Source organism: Hemiscyllium ocellatum, chromosome 1 (genome assembly GCF_020745735.1).
Source record: "Hemiscyllium ocellatum isolate sHemOce1 chromosome 1, sHemOce1.pat.X.cur, whole genome shotgun sequence".
NCBI lineage: Eukaryota > Metazoa > Chordata > Chondrichthyes > Orectolobiformes > Hemiscylliidae > Hemiscyllium > Hemiscyllium ocellatum.
The window spans coordinates 35,254,258-35,277,655 of record NC_083401.1 but is presented as its reverse complement, the minus strand read 5'-3'; the positions used below and the strand labels follow the sequence as shown (position 1 = coordinate 35,277,655).

Here is a 23,398-nt window from a genome sequence, read left to right as displayed (position 1 = left end):
GTCTAACCCTAATTTTAGACTCAGCCCCCGAGTTCGAGAATCTCCAGACAAGGGAAATATGTTATCTTTATCCACTGCCCTTCCCTTATATTGTCTTGAAGACTTTGACCAGCTCATCACTTAAACTTCTAAATTCAAGGTAAAAAGGCCAAATTTGTTTAATTTCTCTCATAACGTAATCTCTGATGTCCAAAAATCATTCTTGTAAACCTGTGTGGAACTCCCTCCAAGACCAATGCATCTTTCGTAAAGTGTTGGGCCCAGAACTGTTGCCAGTTCTCCAAGTGTGGCTGAACCAGGGTTTTGTGTAACTGCAACATAACGTTTGCATCCTATCCTCATCGCTAGATATAAAAGCCAGCATTCCATTAGTTTTCTTGATTATTTTCTCCAACAGGACTGCCAGATCATCTCTTCCTCCATCAAAATATTGTAAAACTCCATTTCCATTCCTGATCAGCCCATGTTCTCTCATCAGACTTTCCTCCATCCCATTCCAAATGACAGAGCCATCTGTTAATGCCATCACTAGCACTCAGTACCAATAAGTGGATACTAAAATTTAAGATGTTCTGCCGCAATTTGCCAAGCTTCCTTCAATAGCATGTTCAAAGTTTGTGATCTCTACCTCCGAGAAGACAAGGGCAACAGATTTATAGCAACACTAGTATCTGCAAGTGAACACAGCAACCTAACTTCAAATTATATTGTTCAAAATCTGGAAATTCTGGACAGATTTGTGGATGTTGGTACATCAAATGGACTGCAATAGTTTGAGAGTGTAGCCCATCAACCTCTTCTTCAGAGTAATTAGGGATGGGCAGCAAATACTGACCTTGCCAGAAACACATGAAATATGCCATGAAACAACTATTTTAAAAATTGAAGACTTCATTTCCAGTATTCCCTGAACATATCCAACCTCCATTGCTTCTAGGCTCTGAGGCCTCTCTCCGTTTGTCTGCTTGATCTCAGAGAACCTTTACTAATGATCAAAGTTGATGTCCATATTTAGAGTCATAGTCATAGAGATGTACAGCATGGAAACAGACCTTTTGGTCCAACCCATCCATGCCAACTAGATATCCCAACCCAATCTAGTCCCACTTGCCAGCACTTGGCCCATATCCTTCTAAACCCTTCCTACTCATATACCCATCCAAATGCCTCTTAAATGTTGTAATTGTACCAGTCTCCACCATATCCTCTGGCAGCTCATTCCATACACGTACCACCTTTTGCGTGAAAACGTTGCCCCTTAGGTCTCTTATATGTCTTTCCCCTCTCACCCTAAACCTGTGCCCTCTAGTTCTGGACTCTCTCACCCAGGGAAAAGAGTTTGCCTATTTATCCTATCCATGCCCCTCATAATTTTGTAAACCTCTAAAACGTCACCAGTCAGCCTCTGACACCCCAGGGAAAACAGCCCCAGCCTGTTCAGCCTCCCCCAATAGCTCAGATCCTCCAACCCTGACATCCTTATAAATCTTTTCTGAACCCTTTTAAGTTTCACAACATCTTTCCGATAGGAAGGAGACCAGAATTGCACGCAATATTCCAACAGTGGCCTAACCAATGTCCTGTACAGTCGCAACATGACCTCCCAACTCCTGTACTCAATACTCTGACCAATAAAGGAAAGCATACCAAACGCCTTCTTCATTATCCTATCTACCTGCGACTCCACTTTCAAGGAGCTATGAACCTGCACTCCAAGGTCTCTTTGTTCAGCAACACTCCCTATGACCTTACCATTAAGTGCATAAGTCCTGCTAAGATTTGCTTTCCCAAAATGCAGCACCTTGCATTTATCTGAATTAAACTCCATCTGCCACTTCTCAGCCCTTTTGATCAAGATTCTGTTATAATCTGAGGCAACCTTCTTCGCTGTCCACTACCCCTCCAATTTTGGTGTTTATAATCTGAGGCAACCTTCTTCGCTGTCCACTACCCCTCCAATTTTGGTGTCATCTGCAAACTTTTCTTGGAAATCCTTTATATTCCTATCTCTCTCTCTGTCTCTCTCTCTCTCTCTCACACACACACACACAAACACAACTTTTTGTGCTTAAAGTTCACAATTTACCTTGCCAATATGGTATTGCATTCTCTATGTCATACAATAACAATTGTACATATAGGCATGCGGTCACCAAATAAACATCATTGCAAATTATGTTCATTTTCCAGACATTCCCAATAAAGGCGCTGACTCTGTTTTCAACCAGCTGTAAAAGAATGGCTGTTGATATATTTGAACAGACAATGCCTGTGGGAAGGCAGTGGAGGGTAAATTTTCGATCAAGTAAGTATATTTCTCCAAAATGCCTTGTGACATTAATTGTAATATTCCTATATTAGCATTGTTAAATTTATATATAACTTTTTGCGCGGGTAAATTATAGGGCTGTAGAACATTCCAGCACAACAGAAGTATTTTGGTTAAATAATCCAATTAATCTCATTTCCTGATTCTACTTGGTCCCTCTCTTCAATATAGACTTTTAAAGCAGAAAACCTGCACTCAATGCTTGGAAAACAGCAGTTTGATAGCTGGGAAAGAATTACTTTCAGGAAGAAGCAAAACTTGGAGTTCATTCTTACAAAGGGACTGCAGTGGCACGGCTACAGCAGTCAGGACACAGCTGCAGCATTAGCAAAATATCTTTTCGCAGCAATTTTACACTCTCTTGGCAGCCCACCAAAGTTTTCATGGTGTTGATGAATTGAAATTCACAATTTATCCAATGCACCTATCCTTTTCTATTCCAAAACCTCTCCCAATATGTCATCACCTTCATCATCTCCAATGTTTTGCTTTAATCCTTTGGAATATGTCTGAGTAGCTCCAAACTCAGCAGCTATCTTGCAACACTCAGAAAGCGTTAGTATCCTCTCATTGTTGTTATTTCATTTGCCTAATTATTAAATCTTTTTATAAAACAAAATGTAATTTAGATAGCACAATCATATCTAGTCATAACTGATTTTTGCTGTGGTTTTCTCATTTGTATTAGCATTTCATTAAAACTAATAATTGTTGCAATATGTGCATCCCCATAGAATTGACTTATTTGGGTATATATGAGAAGTTTTTTAATGAAAAAATTAGAAAAGAAATTAAAGATTTGATGAATGGTATTTTATTAATGCTGAGTTTGAAACATGCATTCTCAAGAATTAGGGCTAGATTATAAAGTCTATGAATGAAACTGACAGTGAATGATAACTTCTTTTTCTAATCTCAGTTGAACTCCCCAGTAAACCCAATGAATATGCAACTGCTGCTGTACAGACTGTGATTGGTCAGGTTCTGAAGGGAATTCAACCACTTCCAGAAGATGCTCAAACTGTTCCATTGGCAGAAGCCCTGACTGCTTTTATGGGAGCCTGGATGGATCATATACTGAAGCAAAAGATAAAATTTAGGTCATAACTTTTGGTGTTTTTTTTGTATTTGTTTTGTATATCCTATGTAAACTGAGTACTTCAGCACTGGTCACTGCCACATTCAACTTTATCTAGCAATCACTATTGGCAAAAAGGCTGTCCAATTTTCAAGTGCCTTATTATTGCTTATTACAAATTTCAGAAACTAACTTAAAAAAAAGACTTGTGCTATTATTCAGCAAAATAACAACTGATGTAGTGTAAGGCTTGAGTCTTGTGGGCATATGTTAAAAAATTAACGGTATTAATCTTTCTTAGTCATTGGTAACAATCTCACTGTTGCCAGTGCAGGTACATAATTCTTTATCCAAAATCCTGAAATCCACAAAGCTCCAAAATCTTAATTTTTTTCATGAAGATTTTTTTCTCCATAACTAGGTTGTTTAGCGTGCAACCAGTTAACCCAACTCCACAGCCACTCAACCCATGTCGCTCAGATGTGACGTGGTGGTGTGGCCCAACACTGGCAGGCATCAATTCTGTCTCCGGGCTCAGAGTACTCACTGGTGCGCCTGCTGTTGGGTAAAATTTTTTTCATTTCACCGTTAAACTGTCACTTATTCCGAAATCCGACAAATTCTGAATTTTGAAAACCAGCTGGCTTCGAGGGTTTTGGATAAAAGATTGTGCACCTGTATTTCGTGACTGCTCCATTATATCTATTGATTTTTATTGTGTATTTTAATGCAATGCAAGAAGAACTTTTAAATTAAAACCTAAAAGAATTTCCATTTTGATACATTTTACAGTATCAAGACATTCCAAAGCATCTCTCAATTAATAAATTAATTTTAAACTGTTGGCATTATTATAATGTATATGATAGATAGCATATTAGGTGTGATTATTACTCATAATGGTAATTTGTCCTTTTTAAGAAGCTGAACAGCTTTATGAACATTTTTTAAATTTTTACTTCAGTATCATTTTACATTTATATAGTACTTTGTTGCTGTAAAATATCACCTTTTTCTTGTTTGGTGGTGATACCCAGTTTCACCTCTCTACCATCCCTCTTAATTTCTCCACTGCCTCTTATTATCAATACATGCACAGTAGAATTTTCAGGTCTTAGCAAAGTCATGAAAGGAAATTAAAATGAACTGAAAATACCAATGCTGATTCCCAACCCTGGTTATTTTTGCTGAGGAGGTTTGGGGCTTGGTAGGGCTGCCTGCTTCCATTAGGTGATTAGCCGATAAGACATAATAAAAAACTTGCTGAGGGCACGAAGGCTGCTTGACTGGGATTTAACTGTCAGGAAGCAGCATCCAGCAACAGGCCATGTGGATGCAGAGAATAATAATGGCATTCCGCTTGACTAACATCCTGTCTACTACTTTAAATATTTACTCCCTCCACTACAGATGCAGAGTGACAGCAATGAGTGCCATCTACAGGATACAGCAACTTACTAAGGTTCCTTTGATAACACCTTCAAACTCCACAATGTCTACTATTGTGTGTGCAGCCAATTGAGTCTGCATTTCACCATGTGGTAGGTTTGCGGCCACCATCATCTTTAGTGACATGGTCTACAGGGCCTACTTGGTGGTGATAGAGAAAAAATGCTTACTAATCTATCAATAAGAGGCTTTTGCATTGAACAATTTATTTTGTTGCATGTTAGCAACCAGCGGCAGGTAACGTTTGTGTTATAGACAGTGCTACAGAATCTATAGGAGACCAAGATATTCGGTCTTCTTCCTCTGTTATCTGAAGCTGTTCCGCCCACAAGTCCACATGCCATCACGATATGCCGTACTTATGACAATCCTCGGTATTAAATCATTCAGTCGCATATACAACTTCTACTACTAAGAAGGATGAGATCATTTGCCTGCAAGTTTTCTTCCAAGTTATACAACATTTTGAGTTGAAATAATATTGGTGTTCCTTCACTGTTGCTTATTAAAATTTTGGAACACCATCACTAATGCACTGTGCGTGGATCTACATCACATGGATTGAAGTGGTTTAGAAGGGAACTTATCAGCACCTTGCAATGGATAATTAGGGATAGGCAATTTTTAAAGAGTCCTTCAAGTGGGTAAATGCCACCATCCTGCTCGCCACCAAACATGCCCTCATGGGTGGTTGTCAGTAGATTCTGCTCTGAGGCTCTGTTCAGGTTATTTACAAGGACTGCTTTTCTGTAAGATATTTTGTTTAAACATGGGTAGTAATTTTCTTCCAGTAGGTTATATGTTGTCTATTTGTTATAATATTGCAAGTATTCAAATAAATTGTGAATTTGTTATTTGTGTCCTTTAGTCTTCAGGGTGCCCTGCAACTCAAACAGGATTTTGACCTAGTCAGAGACTTAATCTGTTCAGATGAACAACTCTCATCAGAACTCAGGCAGGCTGTTCTTTCTCTCCGTGTCTTCCATCAAGTGGACAATGCAATTATCTGCCTCCTTCAGCAACCAACCAGAAAGGTCTATTTTCCAACAAACACCTGTGAATCGTTCAGAACATGCTGTAAGTGTTGGGTAATTCTACTATTATTTGCAAATTTTGATTTAGTCTTGTACATTGTTGAAATGGTTATACATGTCAAAACTAACAAGCCAGTTAGTGAAGCATAGAATATTGGAGCTTAGTCATTATTTACTGCTTAACTTGTATTTGTTGAGACATGCAAATACACTATCTAAAGCAAAACAAAAATCCTCTTTTCCCCTGCACATATAAAATTGAGGCAGTATTTTCCTTCCAAGCATGGAAAACAGAGGGCAGGCAGATTCAGAGTGTTGAGCAGTCCCTTAATGTGCCATGACACCTACTTGCCATAGGGTTATACAACACGGAAACAGACTCTTTGGTCAAACCAATCCATGCCAAACATAATCCTAAACTAAACTAGCCCCACCTCCCTGCTCCTGGGCCATATCCCTCCAAGCCTTTCCAATCATGTACTTATCCAATTGTCTTGTAATTGTATTCCTATCCACCACCTCCTTAGGCATAAAAATTACTCAGATATTAGTTAGAGCCAGAGAGCATTCACATCACATGGCCAGGAGGGCTATTTTTATCTCCTACCTGTCTGTACCTATTTTCCAATAAACAAGTTCAGAGATGTTATGGCATACTTCTGGAGCAGATGGGACATGAACCCAGGTATCCTTCAGTGTAAGGACATTTCCATTGTGTCATAACAGCCCCTGATGAATTACATACAACATTCCTGACTCTTATGGGAGTCAGAATTCATTCCATAATATCAACATTTTAGATTAGATTAGATACTTACAGTGTGGAAACAGGCCCTTCGGCCCAACAAGTCTACACTGACCCTCCAAAGAGAAACCCACCCCCTTTATTTACCCCTGACTAATCCACCTAACAGGTAATTTAGCATGGCCAATTCACCTGACCTGCACATTTTTGGACTGTGGGAGGGAAGCGGAGCACCTGGAGGAAACACACAGACAGAGGGAGAATGTGCAAACTCCACACAGACAGTTGCCTGAGATGGGAATTGAACGTAGGTTCCTGATGCTGTGAGGCAGCAGTGCTAACCACTGAGCCACCGTGCCGCCCACAGCAGTTGTCCAGTTATTTTGGGAGTTACCAGGAAATCACCAATATACACTGTTTAATAAGTTAGGCTTGATTAGTGTAGTATCACCTGAATGAAGAGATGTCTTAAAGGCCCACTGACTTTTTCACCTCAAAAGTAACATGCTAGCAATTGAAATTTGATGGTGAGGGGTGGGTAGCGTAGGTGCATTGATGTCCAAAGTGCACCTACTGTAATTTTCTTGCCAGTCTTTAAATGTATGACCAGCTCATTCACTCCAAACTGGAAGTAATGCTTCTGAAAGTGCACGTGGGGTGGTCTGATGAATAGGCAGAGCGTGAATAATGGAAAACCCATTTATCTACGACAGCAGTCGAATAGCCTATCCTGTTCTCCTTAAAGGAGTCCTTATATATTGCTCATAAATAATTAATTTTTTGTTAGATCATGAGAAACAGGTTTGCCCATCTGAGGTTCAGAAGAAAATTACTGGCTGTTACTGATCAAATTCGGTAGTTACTTTCACCTCACTTCTCTAAGTCACATCTTACATATAGGTCCTAGATCTAGACCTAGGCATTAATATACTGACGACCCTGAAGGACACGGTTAATCAACTTCCAGATAATTGAATGCTGGATAACGTAGTTTAGCCAAGCATTGGGACTTTGTGATCTTGTCAGGTAATCCGATGTTTGGATAATAGAATGCCGGATAATCGAGGTTCCTCTGTCCAAGTTATTGGAGCTTAGGAGCTCCTTGATGGCAGTGTTAAGGACTCCTACCATCACTTTGCTCTTATTAGCCCATTAGTTTCTGTCTGTTTCTAGTATGTACCTTGTGTCTTCTACAAAGCTAAAAAACAAAGCATTCATTGTGTTTCAACCATTTACTTAATTTGCATCACAATTAAATTCATTTCTACTCCTTGCGTATAAATGTTTGCTTTTGTTCATCTCCTCCATTCTGACTGCAATTTTTGTTGCTAAACGAAATGTAATTTTTGTTGAACATTTTGAACCATTTCTTTTAATGTTTCCCATACTTATTTATCAAATCAATCATAGCCACTTCTTTCCCATGTGCCTACATACTTAGCTATTATGTTTCAAACTTGAGTATGTCAGGCTCAAATTTAACATACAATTTAATTGTATTTTGAATATGTCTGAGATTACTAATCAATCTCACATCTTTCGACACTACTAGTCTAAAGTGGCTTAGTATCTAATTGGTTCCACAACACCATGGCTAACTTGCAACCTTGGCCCAAGAATGGACAAATGAGTTGAACTCCAGTAATGATGTCAGTTACTGTGCTTGACATTGAAGTAGTGTTTGTATATGGCACTGAGGAATCATAGCAAAAATGGAGTCATTGGAACTCAGGCACACTGCGGTTGGATTTGTACTTAGCACAAAGGAAGGTGGTTGTTGTTGGAGAGCTCAGGATATCACTTGTTCCTCAGGGTTGTGTCCTAAACCCAACCATCCTCAGCTACTAAATTGTTTTTGTCACAATTATTTCTTGCTTTATGTTCTATGCAATGATATAAGAACTGTTACATGGCCTATGAACTACTGGATTCTGAGCTTACTGCCTAATCACCATCCATACTGATTCTGCTTGCATTTTCTAAGCTAAGATTCTTTGGGCGGCACGGTGGCGCACTGCTGCCTCACAGCGCCTGAGACCCGGGTTCAATTCCCGACTCAGGCGACAGACTGTGTGGAGTTTGCACGTTCTCCCCGTGTCTGCGTGGGTTTCCTCCGGGTGCTCAGGTTTCCTCCCACAGTCCAAAGATGTGCGGGTCAGGTGAATTGGCCATGCTAAATTGCCCGTAGTGTTAGATAATGGGGTAAATGTAGGGCTATGGGTGGGTTGCGCTTCGGCAGGTCGGTGTGGACTTGTTGGGCCGAAGGGCCTGTTTCCACACTATAAGTCTAATCTAATCTAAGTTTCTATTCTACTTAAGTCTTTCAATTTTATTAGGACTGATCCTTCTTGCTTCCGATTTCTACTTGTCTTTTCAAAATGATATCTACCCTGGAATATTTATTTCAAACCTTTGTCAACTTGCAACCTTGTCTCTGAATGATGAATATGAACACTTCTTTATTTACACTATTTGCATTAAATTCTTTGTCTCTTTTCTCATTCTGCTGATTTTATCTAAATTGCTAACTGATCTGTTTCCTCAATTTGTCTTTAGATTTTCTTTCTTCACCTGATTGAGAAGGTGGGGGTGAGCTGACTTCTTAAACCACTGCAGTCAATATGATAGGTCATATGTTTAATTTTTGTATTTGGTTACTGGAGTGGTTAGTCAATTAAACATTCAAAGCCGCAGATGTACTTGAACAACAGATCATGAATTTATTATACAAAATATTTAAAAACAACTAACGTCATACATAAAAAGAGAAGTTACAGGGCAGGAAATGGCGTGATGGTAATTTCACTGGACTAGTAATCTAGAGGCTAAGGGAGATGCTGTCAGGGAAATAGATTCAGATTCTATAATTCAGACAATGAAATTTGAACTCCATAAAAATCTGAAATAAGAAAAGCTGGCTTGACAGTGAACATGTTACCACTGTTGATTGTTATAAAAACCCATCTGGTTTGCTGACGTCTTTTAGGATCAGAAACCTATCATTCTTATTTGGTCTGGCCCGCATTAAATCCAGACCGACAGCAATGTGATTGACTTTTAATTCCCTTCTAGGTAAGTATGTAAGTTAGCTCACTGAGCTTGAAGGTTTGTTTTCAGATGTTTCATCACCATGACTAGGTAACATCATCAGCGAGAGTCTCCGGTGAAGTGCTGGTGGTATGTTCCACCTCTCTAATTTATAGGTTTTGGTTTCTCAAGGTGGGTAATGTCATTTCCCGTTTTTTTTTAAGGGAAAGTAAATTGAATCTAAGTCGATGTGTTTATTGATGGGCCTCTGCTTAGAATGCCATGGCTCTAAGAATTCTCTTGTGTGTCTTTGTTTCGCTGTCCAAGGATGTGTGTGTTGTCCCAGTCAAAGTGGTGTCCTTCTTTGTCTGTGAGTGAAGTGAGTCTTTTTTTGATGGCTAATTGGTGTTCATGTATCCTGGTAACAAGTTTCCTGCTAGTTTGCCCAAAGTAGTGTTTTTTACAGTTCTTGCATGGTATCTTGTAAATTACGCTAGTTTTGCTGGTAGTATCTAATAGATACTTTAGGTTCATTAGTCTCTGTTTAAGTGTGTTGATAGGTTTGTGGGCTACCATGATGCCAAGTGATCTGAGTAGTCTGGAAGTAATTTCTGATATGTCTTTGATGTAAGGTAATGTGGTTCTAATTTTTGGTTGCATCCAACACACTTAAACAGCGACTAATGGACCTAAAGGATCCATTACATACTACCAGCAAAACTAAGTCATTTACAAGATACCATGCAAGAACTGTTAAAAAACACTGCATTGGACAAACAAGCAGGAAACTTGCCACTTGGATACACGAACATCAACTAGCCACCAAAAGACATGACCCACTATCAGTGTAGGCACGGGTGACTGATGGCAGAGGTGCCTGGGCCTTGGGTAGTGCTGTAGAACAGAAAGATCTAGGGATTCTGAGGAAGGATCACATGACCCGAAATGTTAACTCTGATTTTTCTGCACAGATTCTGCCAGACCTGCTGAACCTTGCCAGCAACTTTTGTTTTTGTTTCTGATTGACAGCATCACACAGTTCTTCCAGGTTTTTATTGGGCATATTTTTAAGTTGAGAGGAAAAAGATTTTAAAAGGGGAAGAGGGGCAAGTGGATGTAGTGAATGCAGGTATAGTTAAAATGTTTGAAACACATTGAGATAAGTAGACAAGTAAGAAATGTTTGGAGAGATATGGGCCAAGAACAGGCAGTAGTTCAGTTTGGCATTATGTTCGGCCTGGACTGTTTAGACCAAAGGGTCTATTTCTGTGCTGTGTGACTTTATGATTCTGTCTCTTTGAAGCTTGCAAATACTTAAAGGAATAGACAGGATAACTGCAGTATCTGTCACCTTGAATACAGTGTTCCCTGTCATTACTCTGATTATTCTGACATTTTAAAATCCTTTAACAAATCTACTATCTGTACTAATATGTTAGTAATGAGATCTTATCGTGTGCAGTATCCTTTCATGCAGCACATTATTTAAAGACACTTGAAAATCTAAATGTAATATATCCGTTAATTTATTCTTTTATTTATTGAAAGGAGGAAAGTTTGGAGAGGCAGAAAGGTTGAGGGAGGAAATTCCAGAGTTTATGGTCCATGAAACTGAAGGTTTGGATCTCTCTGATGGAGTAAATGAAAGTGAGGATATTCAGTGGCCAGAATCCAGATAGAGGGTAGTGGAATTGGAGGAGCGTACAGAGATGTGAAAAGTCAGTGAATTGAATACCGGAATTGAGGCATAGCTAGACAAAGAACCAGTATTGATCAACTTGTCAGAGATAATAGGAGAATGGGACAATGGGAGTTTGGATGTAGCATATCAAAAAGGGTAATAAATATGGAAGTACCAAATTCATGGATACTTTTTTTCAGCATCACACACATTTCTGACTTAACAAACTTCTACTTTGTCCTATGTTATAGGAACTGGAACTTTTAAAACTGATTCAGAGCAACTTTTATTTTGGCATCATAATGTTTTCATTGACGTGGAAAGAAATGTTTCAGTCTCCATTCCTGACATCTTCAAAATATTATTAAAACTCTTCAAGTTACAGTATGAAGCAAAATCTCAACCTCTATCCTGTCAGCATAGGGTTTTATATACAATCAGCTTTGTTGTGAAGTTGATCTTAGTTTGATGTATTTAACTTTGGTTGGATTAGGAATTCATAAGTAAGCCATTGTTACATCAACATGCGATGTTTTCTTCGCCAAGTGAGATCTTTCATGGAGTGTTGACTTCGGATTTTAATTTTGTCATATTAACTCCGTTCCATTCATCATTCCAACATCAACCTTGCCTTCAAGGAACAGTCTCAGTCTTTCTTTTGTGACTGGCTAGCACATTACAAAGTATGTTTCTTTTCTATCTACCAATAATGTTCTTTGTTAGATCTAATCAAAATGTGTTAAACTGGCATTATCCATTAATAGATTGGCTCTTTATTTAAATTGGATTTTTCTTCTTAACTGTTCATAGGAAATAATCATCACTGGTAAGACCAAATGTTTCCAATTTTTTAAAAATCTGCTGCCTCATGCAGAGGTCTCTGTGGTGTAAGTGCACCAATATTGCAGTTAGGAAGAGACCTTGCAGATGGCATTGCTCCCAAATGTCTTCTACACCTGTTGAAGGATTTGTAAGTTTGGAAGGAATTGTCAAAGGAGACTTGTAAATTGCTGCAGTATATCTTGTAGACGTGCACTGCTGTCATTGTGCACTGTTGGTGAAAGAAGTAAATATTTAAGTGATGGATGGGCACTCTATCAAGTAGAGTGCTTTGTCCTGGAGCCTCTTGAGCATTTGTTCAGACAAATGGAGAGAATTCCATTGCACTCCTGACTTGAAAGTTTTAGTTTGTGGATAGGTTCTGGAGAGTCTGAACATTTGTCACAGAATTCCATGCCTCTGACCTGCCCTTGTAGTTTTTGTGGTTAACCTTGATGCCATAGGAGAAAGTGAGGACTGCAGATGCTGGAGATCAGAGCTGAAAATGTGTTGCTGGAAAAGCGCAGCAGGTCAGGCGGCATCCAAGGAACAGGAATCCTGAAGAAGGGCTTATGCCCGAAACGTCGATTCTCCTGTTTCTTGGATGCTGCCTGACCTGCTGCGCTTTTCCAGCAACACATTTTCAGTCCTTGATGCCATAATTGGTCAAAAACTGCCTTGAAGTCTGGAGTAGTCACTCTAATCTCACCTCTTGAGTTCAACTCTTTTGTACATCAGGAGCTGAATACTCCAGCTGGAACTTAAACTAACCATCAGTGAACATCTTATTCCAAATAAGTACTGTTTGAATGCATTATTAAGGACATTTTCCATCACTTTGCTAATGATTAAACATAAACTGATGGAGTAGTAATTAACCATGTTGAATTTGTCCTGTATTTTTAGAGAGGACATACTTAGACCAGTTTTCATATGTGGGGTAAATGCTGGTGTTATACCTATGCTTGGAAAATGCATGCCTATTCTAGAATACAAGTCTTCAGTATTAAACTAAGCATGTTGTCAGGACCTATAGCGTTTGCCGTTACCAGTACATCCACCAGTTCTTGATATTACATGGAGTGAATCAAATTAATGACTATATTGGTGATGTTGGGGATACCACGTGGAAGCCAAGGTGGAACTAATAGTCAGCAGTTCTGACTGAAGATAGAAACAACTATTTCAGCTTTCTTTTTTGGACACTAGGCTCTGCCATTATTGTAGACCTGGGTCAGAGTCTCCAATTAATTGTCTTTATCATTCATGATTGGACATGACCAGACCACAAGTTTTGATCTGATCCATCAATTGTGGAATCATTTTATTGTCTGCTCTTTGGTATGCATGTAGTTCTGTGTTGGACTGACTGGCTGGTTCCCACTGGAGCTCACAAGAGTGAGGGGTAACTTGATTGTAGTAGTCTTGACAAGGTGAAAGTGGAAAGAATATTTCATACCGTGAGCAAATTCAGACTATGGGACACTCTAAAATTAGGGTATGCCCTTTTAGGATCGAGATGAAGAAATTATTTTCTCTGAGTATTGCGCAACTTTGGAATCCTCTGTCTCTGAATGTATTGGAGGCAGGGTCATTTTCAGGTTCCCATAATGACTGTGCAGTGGTCTCTCTTGTATGATCGTGGAAAATATAGCTACGACATGTAGATTACTAAGGACAAAGCTAACTAGATTTTACTCTTTTATTGGGTCTTGGCAACATGTGCCACGTGCACAGATTTGCAGTTATGTCCATCAGAACTTGTCCAGTTTTGTCAGTCGTGGTTCTTATCAAGCCACTTTAGAAATTGGAGACTGGAGTTCCTCACCTTATACCCTTAATACCCTCAGTTCTTCTTCCAAGTTGTGTTCAACATGGCATACCAATAAATCACAGGACATAGGAACAGGTGTTGGCCATTCAGCCCATCAATCCTGCTCCACCATTCAATTAAAGCTGAAAATGTGTTGCTGGAAAAGCACAGCAGGTCAGGCAGCATCCAAGGAACAGGAAGTTCGACGTTTCGGGCACAAGCCCTTCATCAGCCCTTCACAAGCCCACCATTCAATTAAATCAAAGACCATTCATCTCAGCACTATATTCTTGCATAATGTCCATTGATATCATTAGTCTCCAGATATCTATTCATTGTGATCTTAAATGTGATCAATGTCACTAGAGTTTCCACCAAAGCTTCCCTGGGGTTTGGAGTCACCAACCAGGAGAACATTTATGTCTACCCCGTCACACCATGTGAGGATTTTTGTAAGTTAAAAGACCTTACCACATTCTTCAAAAATCTAGGGATTGCAGAGTCCATCTTCTCAATGTCTCCTCACAAAGCTGCTCTGTCATCCCAGTGATGAATCTAATGAAGCCCTTTTGCACTCCCTCCATGGTAAGTATATCCTTAAGCGAGTGATCCATTTATTTCTATTTTCTGTCTACCTACCAATTTTCAATTCTTATGAGTATATTTCACCCATTGCTGTTTAGTCTCAATTTTAGTAATCCAAATTCATCACAGCCACTGGTTCTCCTTTTTGAATACTCCAAGTAATTTCCTAAAATCAGCTTCAATTAGTTTATCAAATATGATCTTTTTCTCATAAACTTCATGTAAACTCTGCCCTATTTACCATTCTTTTCTCAATATTCCATTATTGCATTCTTTATAGGACTTGAGGAGGACCTTCTTCACCCAAAGTGAATTGGTGGAGATCTGCGCCCATTGAAGCAGTTGAAGCTACATCGTTGAATGGTTTTAAGGCAAAAATAGAGAGATTTTTTGAATAGTAAAGGAATTCAGGGTTATGGTGAGCAGAGCTGAGTCCATGAAAAGATCAGCCATGATCTTATTGAATGTAGACAAGCAGGTGGCTGGAAGAACAAAGCATCTGCAGTTGTTTTGTTTCTAACGTGATCTTATTGAATGTTAGATGGGTCAGATGGCCTACTCCTGCTCCTATTTTTTAATGTTCTTATATTTCTGTCAGATTATAGTTCTCCATTCTTTATCATCTTAAAATGCTTTTATCACCTGCAAATTTGGTATTAATGTCAACTGTGTACTATTGAGTTGAATTAGTTTTATTGTCACATACTCAAATGAATACAATAAAAGTTTATAGTCACTGCATTACAGCACCATTTTAGGCACAAAGGTACCTCGGTTAAGATGCTTAAGATCAAATTCTTTGTAAGCAAAACAAAATTAGACAAATAAATAAATAAATAGTCCAGCATTATAGGTCATAGAAATAAATTAGAAAAATGAAGAAGTAGAAAGTTCAGAATATCAGTCTTTCCGACCCTATCCATGCTGGCACCTTGCCTCAAGGGACTCCTCCACCACCTTGGTCGTGCCTCCTTTGTGGCTCAAACATTTTAACCTGTCCTTGATCTAATACAGGTGAATGAGAACAGGCTTTGTTTGGCTTTTTGATTCTTTGATTTTTTTTTCTCTTTAATGTAGGTGCCTTTTCAACCAGGACAGTTGATTTCAGTCATGGGAGCCTGAACAGTCTCGACAGCCTGGATTTACGGACTGAAAGAATTCGAGCAAACTTTCAGCCAGAAGAATCCACAGAGTCTGATCGACTGAATAAGATTAGAGCAACCGGGCACCCAGAATCTTATTTAGCAGTAAATCAGCAGGAGTGGCTCTCCCTGCGAATGGACAGGAACAGGCGCCGGAATGTTCTCCGCTTGCCATGTGTGAATAACACTGCAGAACAGTGACCTGTCAGTCCTGTTAGCATTTATTATTTTGAATAGTTGATTCACAGAAATGTATTCACAACAAAGCACTTTAATGTATTTTAAAATTATTTTTAAGTTAAATGTGTTGGTAATTTCATGTTCTTGAGCAATCCACACTTCTGTATGATCAATAATTTAGCCAAATTCACAGGATAGTCTCGAGCTGTCTTGTTGCTCTGAAACATTGGCACTACAATAGCTGATGGTCAATCATAATAAATCTCCTTTAGTGAATTGCCTTTCATATAGTTTGCAAGGCAAACCTGTAGATATTACTCATTTTTAACCATTTGTGTTACTGCTGATTTTATGTTTTCTTGTGTTTGAGGGAATTCAGAATGCTCTTTTGAAAGCCAGTATTTTTTGACTCAAATGTACAACAGCATAATTTATCATACTTTGATACAAAGAACACTGAACCATAATGCACCATCTTTCCCAAAGTTCTACTCTGGGTGTTTTTTACTGCCTCCAAAATTGTTTGTAATATTGAGACTTGGAAGTTGCTTGGTTGTATAAGTCAGGCAAAATAAACTATAATATTGTCCTGCAGTCTTTACTTATCTTTCCTATAGAAAATTTTGTATTCAAATCATTATTTTGATTCAACCCAACCTTTCTCTAAGGCATTGACTGATCTTGCATTCAGTTTGTGACAACAGCTGAGTTCCTATACAATTGTGTCCAACACATATACTTTTTGCATGAGTAGCATGTACAAAAATGGGGAGCGGTACTAGTTCGGTAGGTAGACAGACAAGATGAATCTTGTTATCATAAGATTTTCACATGGTGAGATCCACAGATTTTCAACTATAGGTTGTTCGATGGTGATCAGTGGAGAGATGACTCCCTTGTCACAAGCTTGCATCGTCATGAGAAATTAAAAGCAGCAGGTTTGGTTGTATAAAGTACTTAACTAGCCAGGGGTTCTGTTTGTAGCCTAATTGAGCAGAGCGTATGGAAATGTAGCCGGACCAACACAGAATGGGTCCAGATTCATTGGGTAAGTAGCATCCATCACTGAGGCTGTTCATTCACAACATAGAAGCAGAATCTGAACAGAAGTAAATCATTAAGGAACTATTCCATGCTACAAAAAGGTTCTATAATCTTCTCCAAAAAGGAAAAGGCAGATTAATATCTTGGGTGCAGATCTCTAGCCTGTTATATATCATAAAATGATATGGTGTAGGAACAGAAGTAAGCCGTTCATTTTATCAAGTCTGCCCCACCATGCAATGCGATCATGGCTGATCATTCTTGATTCCCCTTTCCTGCCTTATGTCCATAACGCTTGAGTCACTTACTGGGACCCGGTGCTGTGAGGCAGCAGTGCTAACCACTGAGCCATCATGATTAAAAATCCTTCTATATCAGTCTTGCATATGTGGTCTGGCTTCAACAGCCCTGTGCAGTAAAGAATTCCACAGATTCACTGCCCTCTAACAGAACAAATTCCTCCTCATCTCTGCCTTAAATGGGTTACCTTTACTCTGAGGTTATGCCTTCGGATCTTAGACTCTCCCACAAGGGAAAATGATATCATTGCAGCTACCTTGTCAAGATCCATAACATTTTTTGTATATTATATAGAACATAGGAAAATACAGCGCAGTACAGGCCCTTTGGCCCTCGATGTTGCGCCGATCCAAACACACCTAACCTACACTAGCCCACTTTCCTCCATATGCTTATCCAATGCCCGTTTAAATGCCCATAAAGAGGGAGAGTCCACCACTGTTACTGGCAGGGCATTCCATGAACTCACGGCTCGCTGAGTAAAGAATCTATCCCTAACATCAGTCCTATACCTACCACCCTTTAATTTAAAACTATGCCCCCTCGTAATATCTGACTCCATACGTGGAAAAAGGTTCTCATGGTCAACCCTATCTAAACCCCTAATCATCTTGTACACCTCTATCAAGTCACCCCATAACCTTCTTTTCTCCAATGAAAACAGCACCAAGTGCCTCAGCCCTTCCTCATACAATCTTCCTACCATACCAGGCAACATCCTGGTAAACCTCCTCTGCACCCGTTCCAGTGCCTCCACATTCTTCCTATAGTATGGCGACCAAAACTGCACACAATACTCCAGATGAGGCCGCACCAGAGTCTTATACAACTGCAACATAACCTCAGGACTTCGGAACTCAATTCCTTTACCAATAAAAGCCAGTATGCCATATGCCTTCTTCATAGCATTAATTACTTGGGTGGCAACTTTCAGAGATCTGTGTACATGGACACCAAGATCCCTCTGCTCATCCACACTACCAAGTATCCGACCATTAGCCCAGTACTCCATCTTCTTGTTACTCTTACCAAAGTGAATCACTTCACACTTAGCTACATTGAACTCCATTTGCCACCTTTCTGCCCAGCTCTGCAGCTTATCTATATCCCGTTGTAAAAAATGAGGTCTGCAGATGCTGGAGATCACAGCTGCAAATGTGTTGCTGGTCAAAGCACAGCAGGTTAGGCAGCATCTCAGGAATAGAGAATTCGACGTTTCGAGCATAAGCCCTTCATCCTGATGAAGGGCTTATGCTCGAAACGTCGAATTCTCTATTCCTGAGATGCTGCCTAACCTGCTGTGCTATATCCCGTTGTAACCTGCCACATCCTTCCTCACTGTCAACAACTCCACTGACTTTCGTATCATCCGCAAACTTGCTCACCCAACCTTCTAGCCCCTCCTTCAGGTCATTTATAAAAATGACAAACAGCAATGGTCCCAAAACAGATCCTTGCGGAACACCGCTGGTAACTGCACTCCAAGATGAACCTTTACCATCAACTACTACCCTCTGTCTTCTTCCAGCCAGCCAATTCCTAATCCAAACCTCCAACTCACCCTCAATGCCATACCTCCTTATTTTTTGCAGTAGCCTACCATGGGGAACCTTATCAAACGCCTTACTAAAATCCATATACACCACATCTACCGCTTTATCCTCGTCCACCTCCTTAGTCACCTTCTCAAAGAATTCAATAAGGTTTGTGAGGCACAATCTGCCCTTCACAAAACCATGCTGACTATCCTTGATCACATTATTCCTATCCAGATGTTCATAAATCCTATCCCTTACAATTCTCTGTAAGACTCACCGGCCTGTAGTTACTAGGGTTATCCATACTTCCCGTCTTGAACAAGGGAACCACATTTGCTATCCTCCAGTCTTCTGGCACTATTCCTGTAAACAACGAGGACATAAAAATCAAGGCCACTGGCTCTGCAATCTCCTCCCTTGCTTCCCATAGAATCCTAGGATAAATGCCATCAGGCCCAGGGGACTTATCTATTCTCACCCTTTCCAGAATTTCCAACACCTCTTCTCTACATACCCCAAAGCCATCCATTCTAATTAATTGTGACTCAATATTCACATCGGCAACAATGTCCTGTTCCTGAGTGAATACTGACGAAAAGTATTCATTCAGTGTCTCCCCAATTTCTTCAGCCTCCACACACAACTTCCCACTACTATCCTTGACTGGACCTATTCCTGCCCTTGTCATTCTTTTATTCCTGACATACCTATAGAAAGCCTTTGCGTTTTCCCTAATCCTACCAACCAAGGACTTTTCATGTCCCCTCCTTTCTGCTCTTAGCTCTCTCTTTAGATCCTTCCTGGCTATCTTATAACTTTCAATCGCCCCAATTGAACCTTCAGGCCTCATCTTTACATAGGCCGCCCTCTTCCCTTTAACAAGGGATTCCAATTCCTTATTAAACCCCGGCTCCCTCACACGACCCTTTCCTCCCTGCCTGACAAGTACATACTTATCAAGGACACTCAATAGTTGCTTCTTGAACAAGCTCCACATATCGATTGCATCCTTCCCTTGAAGCCTACTTTTCCAAGCCACACATTCTAAGTCATGCCTCACCGCATCATAATTTCCCTGTCCCCAGCTATAACTCTTGCCCTGTAGTGCACACTTATCCCTCGCCATCACTAGAGTAAAAGTCACCGAATTGTGGTCACTGTCCCCAAAGTGCTCACCTACCTCCAATTCTAACACCTGTCCTGGTTCGTTACCCAGAACCAAATCCAGTATGGCCTCACCTCTTGTTGGCCTGTCTATATATTGTGTCAGGAAACCCCCCTGCACACATTGGACAAACACCAACCCATCTAACGTACTCGAGCTATAGCTTTCCCAGTCAATATCTGGAAAGTTAATGACTCCATAACAACCACCCTATTACTTTCATTCTTCTCCTGAATCATCCTCGCAATCCTTTCTTCTACGTCTCTAGGAATATTAGGAGGCCTGTAGAAAACTCCTAACAGGGTGACCTCACCTTTCCTATTTCTAAGCTCAGCCCAAACTACTTCAGATGGCGAGTCTTCATCCATCGTCCTTTCCACTGCTGTAATACTATCTTTGACAAGCAATACCCCACCTCCCCCTCTTTTACCCCCACCTCTGACCCTACTAAAACATTTAAACCCTGGAAGCTGCAACAGCCAATCCTGTCCCTGTTCTACCCATGTCTTCGTAATAGCCATAACATCGAACTCCCAGGTACCAACCCACGTTGCAAGTTCACCTACCTTATTTCGTATACTTCTCGCATTTAAGTATACACACTTCAAGCCACCTTCCTGTTTACAGGCACCGTCCTTCGAGATTGATGCCATGTTCCTAACCTCCCTACACTCCAGGTCCTGCACCCTAAAGCTACAGTCTAGTTTCCCATGCCCCTGCAGAGTTAGTTTAAACCCCCCGAAAGAGCACTAGCAAACCTCCCCCCAAGGATACTGGTGCCCCTCAGGTTCAGGTGTAGACCATCCTGTTTATAGAGGTCCCACCTTGTCCAGAAAGAACCCCAGTTATCCAGAAACCAGAATCCCTCCCTCCTGCTCCATCCCTGTAGCCATGCATTTAACTGTTCTCTCTCCCTGTTCCTTAACTCTCTATCATGTGGCACGGGTAACAAACCAGAGACAACAACTCTGTTTGTTCTAACTCTGAGCTTCCAACCTACCTCCCTGAAAGCCTGCCTAACATCCTCATCCCTCTTCCTACCTATGTCATTGGTGCCAGTGTGGAACATGACTTCGGGTTGCTCCCCCTCCCCCTTAAGGACCTGGAAAACACGATCAGAGACATCACGTACCCTTGCACCTGGGAGGCAACATACCAAACGTGAGTCTCTCTCATCCCACAAAACCGCCTATCTGTGTCCCGAACTATCGAGTCTCCAATAACTATTGCTCTGCTCTTCTCCACCCTTCCCTTCTGAGCAACGGGGATAGGCTCCGTGCCAGAGGCCTGAACCCCATTGCTTACCCCTGGTAAGTCGTCCCCCCACAAGTATCCAAAACGGTATACTTGTTCTTGAGGGGAACGGCTGCAAGGGGTCCCTGCACTGGCTGCTTCCTCCCAGTCCCCCTCACTGTCATCCATCTGTCTGCAATCTTTGGAGTTACTACTTCCCTAAAGCTCCGATCTATGACCCCATCTGCCTCCTGAATGATCCTAAGTTCATCCAACTCCAGCTCCAGTTCCCTAACACAGTCTTGGAGGAGCTGGAGATGGGTGCACTTCCTGCAAGTGTAACCAGCAGGGGCGACCATGGCATCCCTCACCTCATACATGTTGCAAGAGGAACATTGCACTGCCTTCGCTGCCATCCCTCTAAAAGTAACCTTTAAAAAAAAGCTAGGTCTAAACACTAGAATAAGCAAAATGCAGCACTTACCTTCTTACCACAACGGGTCTTATTATTAGGTTAGAGGAGGAGGGTGGGTGGGAGGCACTACCGGGTTCCTCTCCTGCGCACCTTTATAGGAAAACAACTTACCCAGGTAAGCTTGCGCTACACCAGCTTCCGGGTCCGCTCCGCGCTTTCTTTTAAAAAAAACTTTCAAATTTAAACCGTTAAACAAACGTCACCGAGCCTTCAAGCAGCCACTGCCAAACAGCCCTTACCTGCTCTGTTGAGAGAGTGAGCTAAACTCCAATAGCTAAACTCCAATAAGTACAAATCCAAGCTATTCAACCTCTCCTTGTAAGCATCAGCTTAGTGTACCTTCTTTGGACTGTTCCCCTCTCCCCTCCCCCGCACACACACAGTCTAGATTTGGGTAAGGGGATCAAAATTGTACACAGTGTGCTGGGTGTGGTCTGGCTGGTGTCTGTATAGTTTTACCAAGACTCCCTATTTTTAAATTTTACTCCCTTTGAAATAAAGGCCAACATTCCATTTTGCCTTCTGTATTATCTATTGAATTTATATGCTAGCTTTTCGTGATTTATGCTCAAGGACTTCCAAATTATTCTGTACTGCAGATTTCTGCCGTCCTTCTCCATTTAAATAATAATTAGCTACTGTTCTTTTTGCCAAAGCATATAACCTCATACTTTCCCACATTGTCTGCCAAGTTTTTACACACTCACTTAATCTGTCTATATCCCACTGCAGACTCTTTGTGCCCTAGTGGGTGGCATGATGGCTCAGTGGTGAGCACTGCTGCCTCACAGTACCAGGGTCCCAGTTTCAATTCCAGCCTTGGGTAACTCTCTGTGTGGAGTTTGCATATTCTCTATGTCTGTGTGGGTTTCCTTCCACAGTCACAAAGATGTGCAGGTCAGGTGTGTTGGCCATGCTAAATTGCCCATAGTGTTAGGTGCATTAGTCAGAGGGAAACGGGTCTGGGTGGGTTACTCTTTGGAGGGTATGGTGTGGACTTGTTGGGCCGAAGGGCTGTTTCCACACTGGAGGGAATCTTTTCCTCAACAATTGCCTTCCCACCTATTTGTGACATCTGGTGTTCATGGGAATAATGCCAGTTTTTTTTTATTTTATTTTCGTCACATCAGGATGTTATTTGGCAAGAAATATTAATTTTTGCATTTTTTTTCACCTGATGCTAGACATTTGGATGTCAGCACCTATAGATTTCCAAATTTTTAAAAATTATTCTTGGAGATGTGGGAACTGCTGGCAAGGCCAGCATTTATTGTTCATCCCATGTTGCCTCAAGGAAGTGAATTAATCATTATGTTAAATCAGTATTAGGACAATATTAGCTTTCTATCTATGATGTGCCTGGCTTGGATAGTTAAATAACTAACTGTATTCTTGGTGCCTAATAACCAATGTTGCAGAGATTGCCAAATCTAATGAAATTGAAAATTAGAAAGATCTATTGAGTCTTAAGAAATTATTAAATTAAAACATTATTTCAGTATAATTATAAACTGAACTAATCTACTGGGACAGTGTAGCTATTTTAAATTTTCTGGTCATTATCTCTCTCTAGCTATTCACAGAAAAGAGAAGGTTGTTGGCAGCTTTCTGGAAAAACAACCCTTTTTTTTCCCCTTAATGGACCACAGGACGTCTAAAACTGTTTTACATCCAATGAAGTACTTCTGATGTGTAGCCACTTTTGTAGCAAAGGAAACACAGCAGCCAATTTATACACAGCAAATTCTAACAAATCAAAAT

General features: G+C 40.5%; 1 protein-coding gene across 3 annotated transcripts in view; it reads left to right on the top strand.

Annotated features, from left to right (window-relative positions):
• The window catches only part of ccdc142 (coiled-coil domain containing 142), a 158,660-nt gene extending 142,262 nt beyond the window's left edge, over positions 1–16,398 (top strand). For all 3 annotated transcript variants that reach the window (XM_060828724.1, XM_060828716.1, XM_060828706.1), the window contains 4 exons: positions 2,191–2,305; positions 3,249–3,429; positions 5,725–5,933; positions 15,638–16,398. In XM_060828724.1, the coding sequence (XP_060684707.1) occupies positions 2,191–2,305; positions 3,249–3,429; positions 5,725–5,933; positions 15,638–15,903 (771 nt within the window). In that variant the 3' untranslated portion in view covers positions 15,904–16,398. The remainder of the gene's footprint in view (positions 1–2,190; positions 2,306–3,248; positions 3,430–5,724; positions 5,934–15,637) is intronic.
• Positions 16,399–23,398: the final 7,000 nt, after the last annotated feature.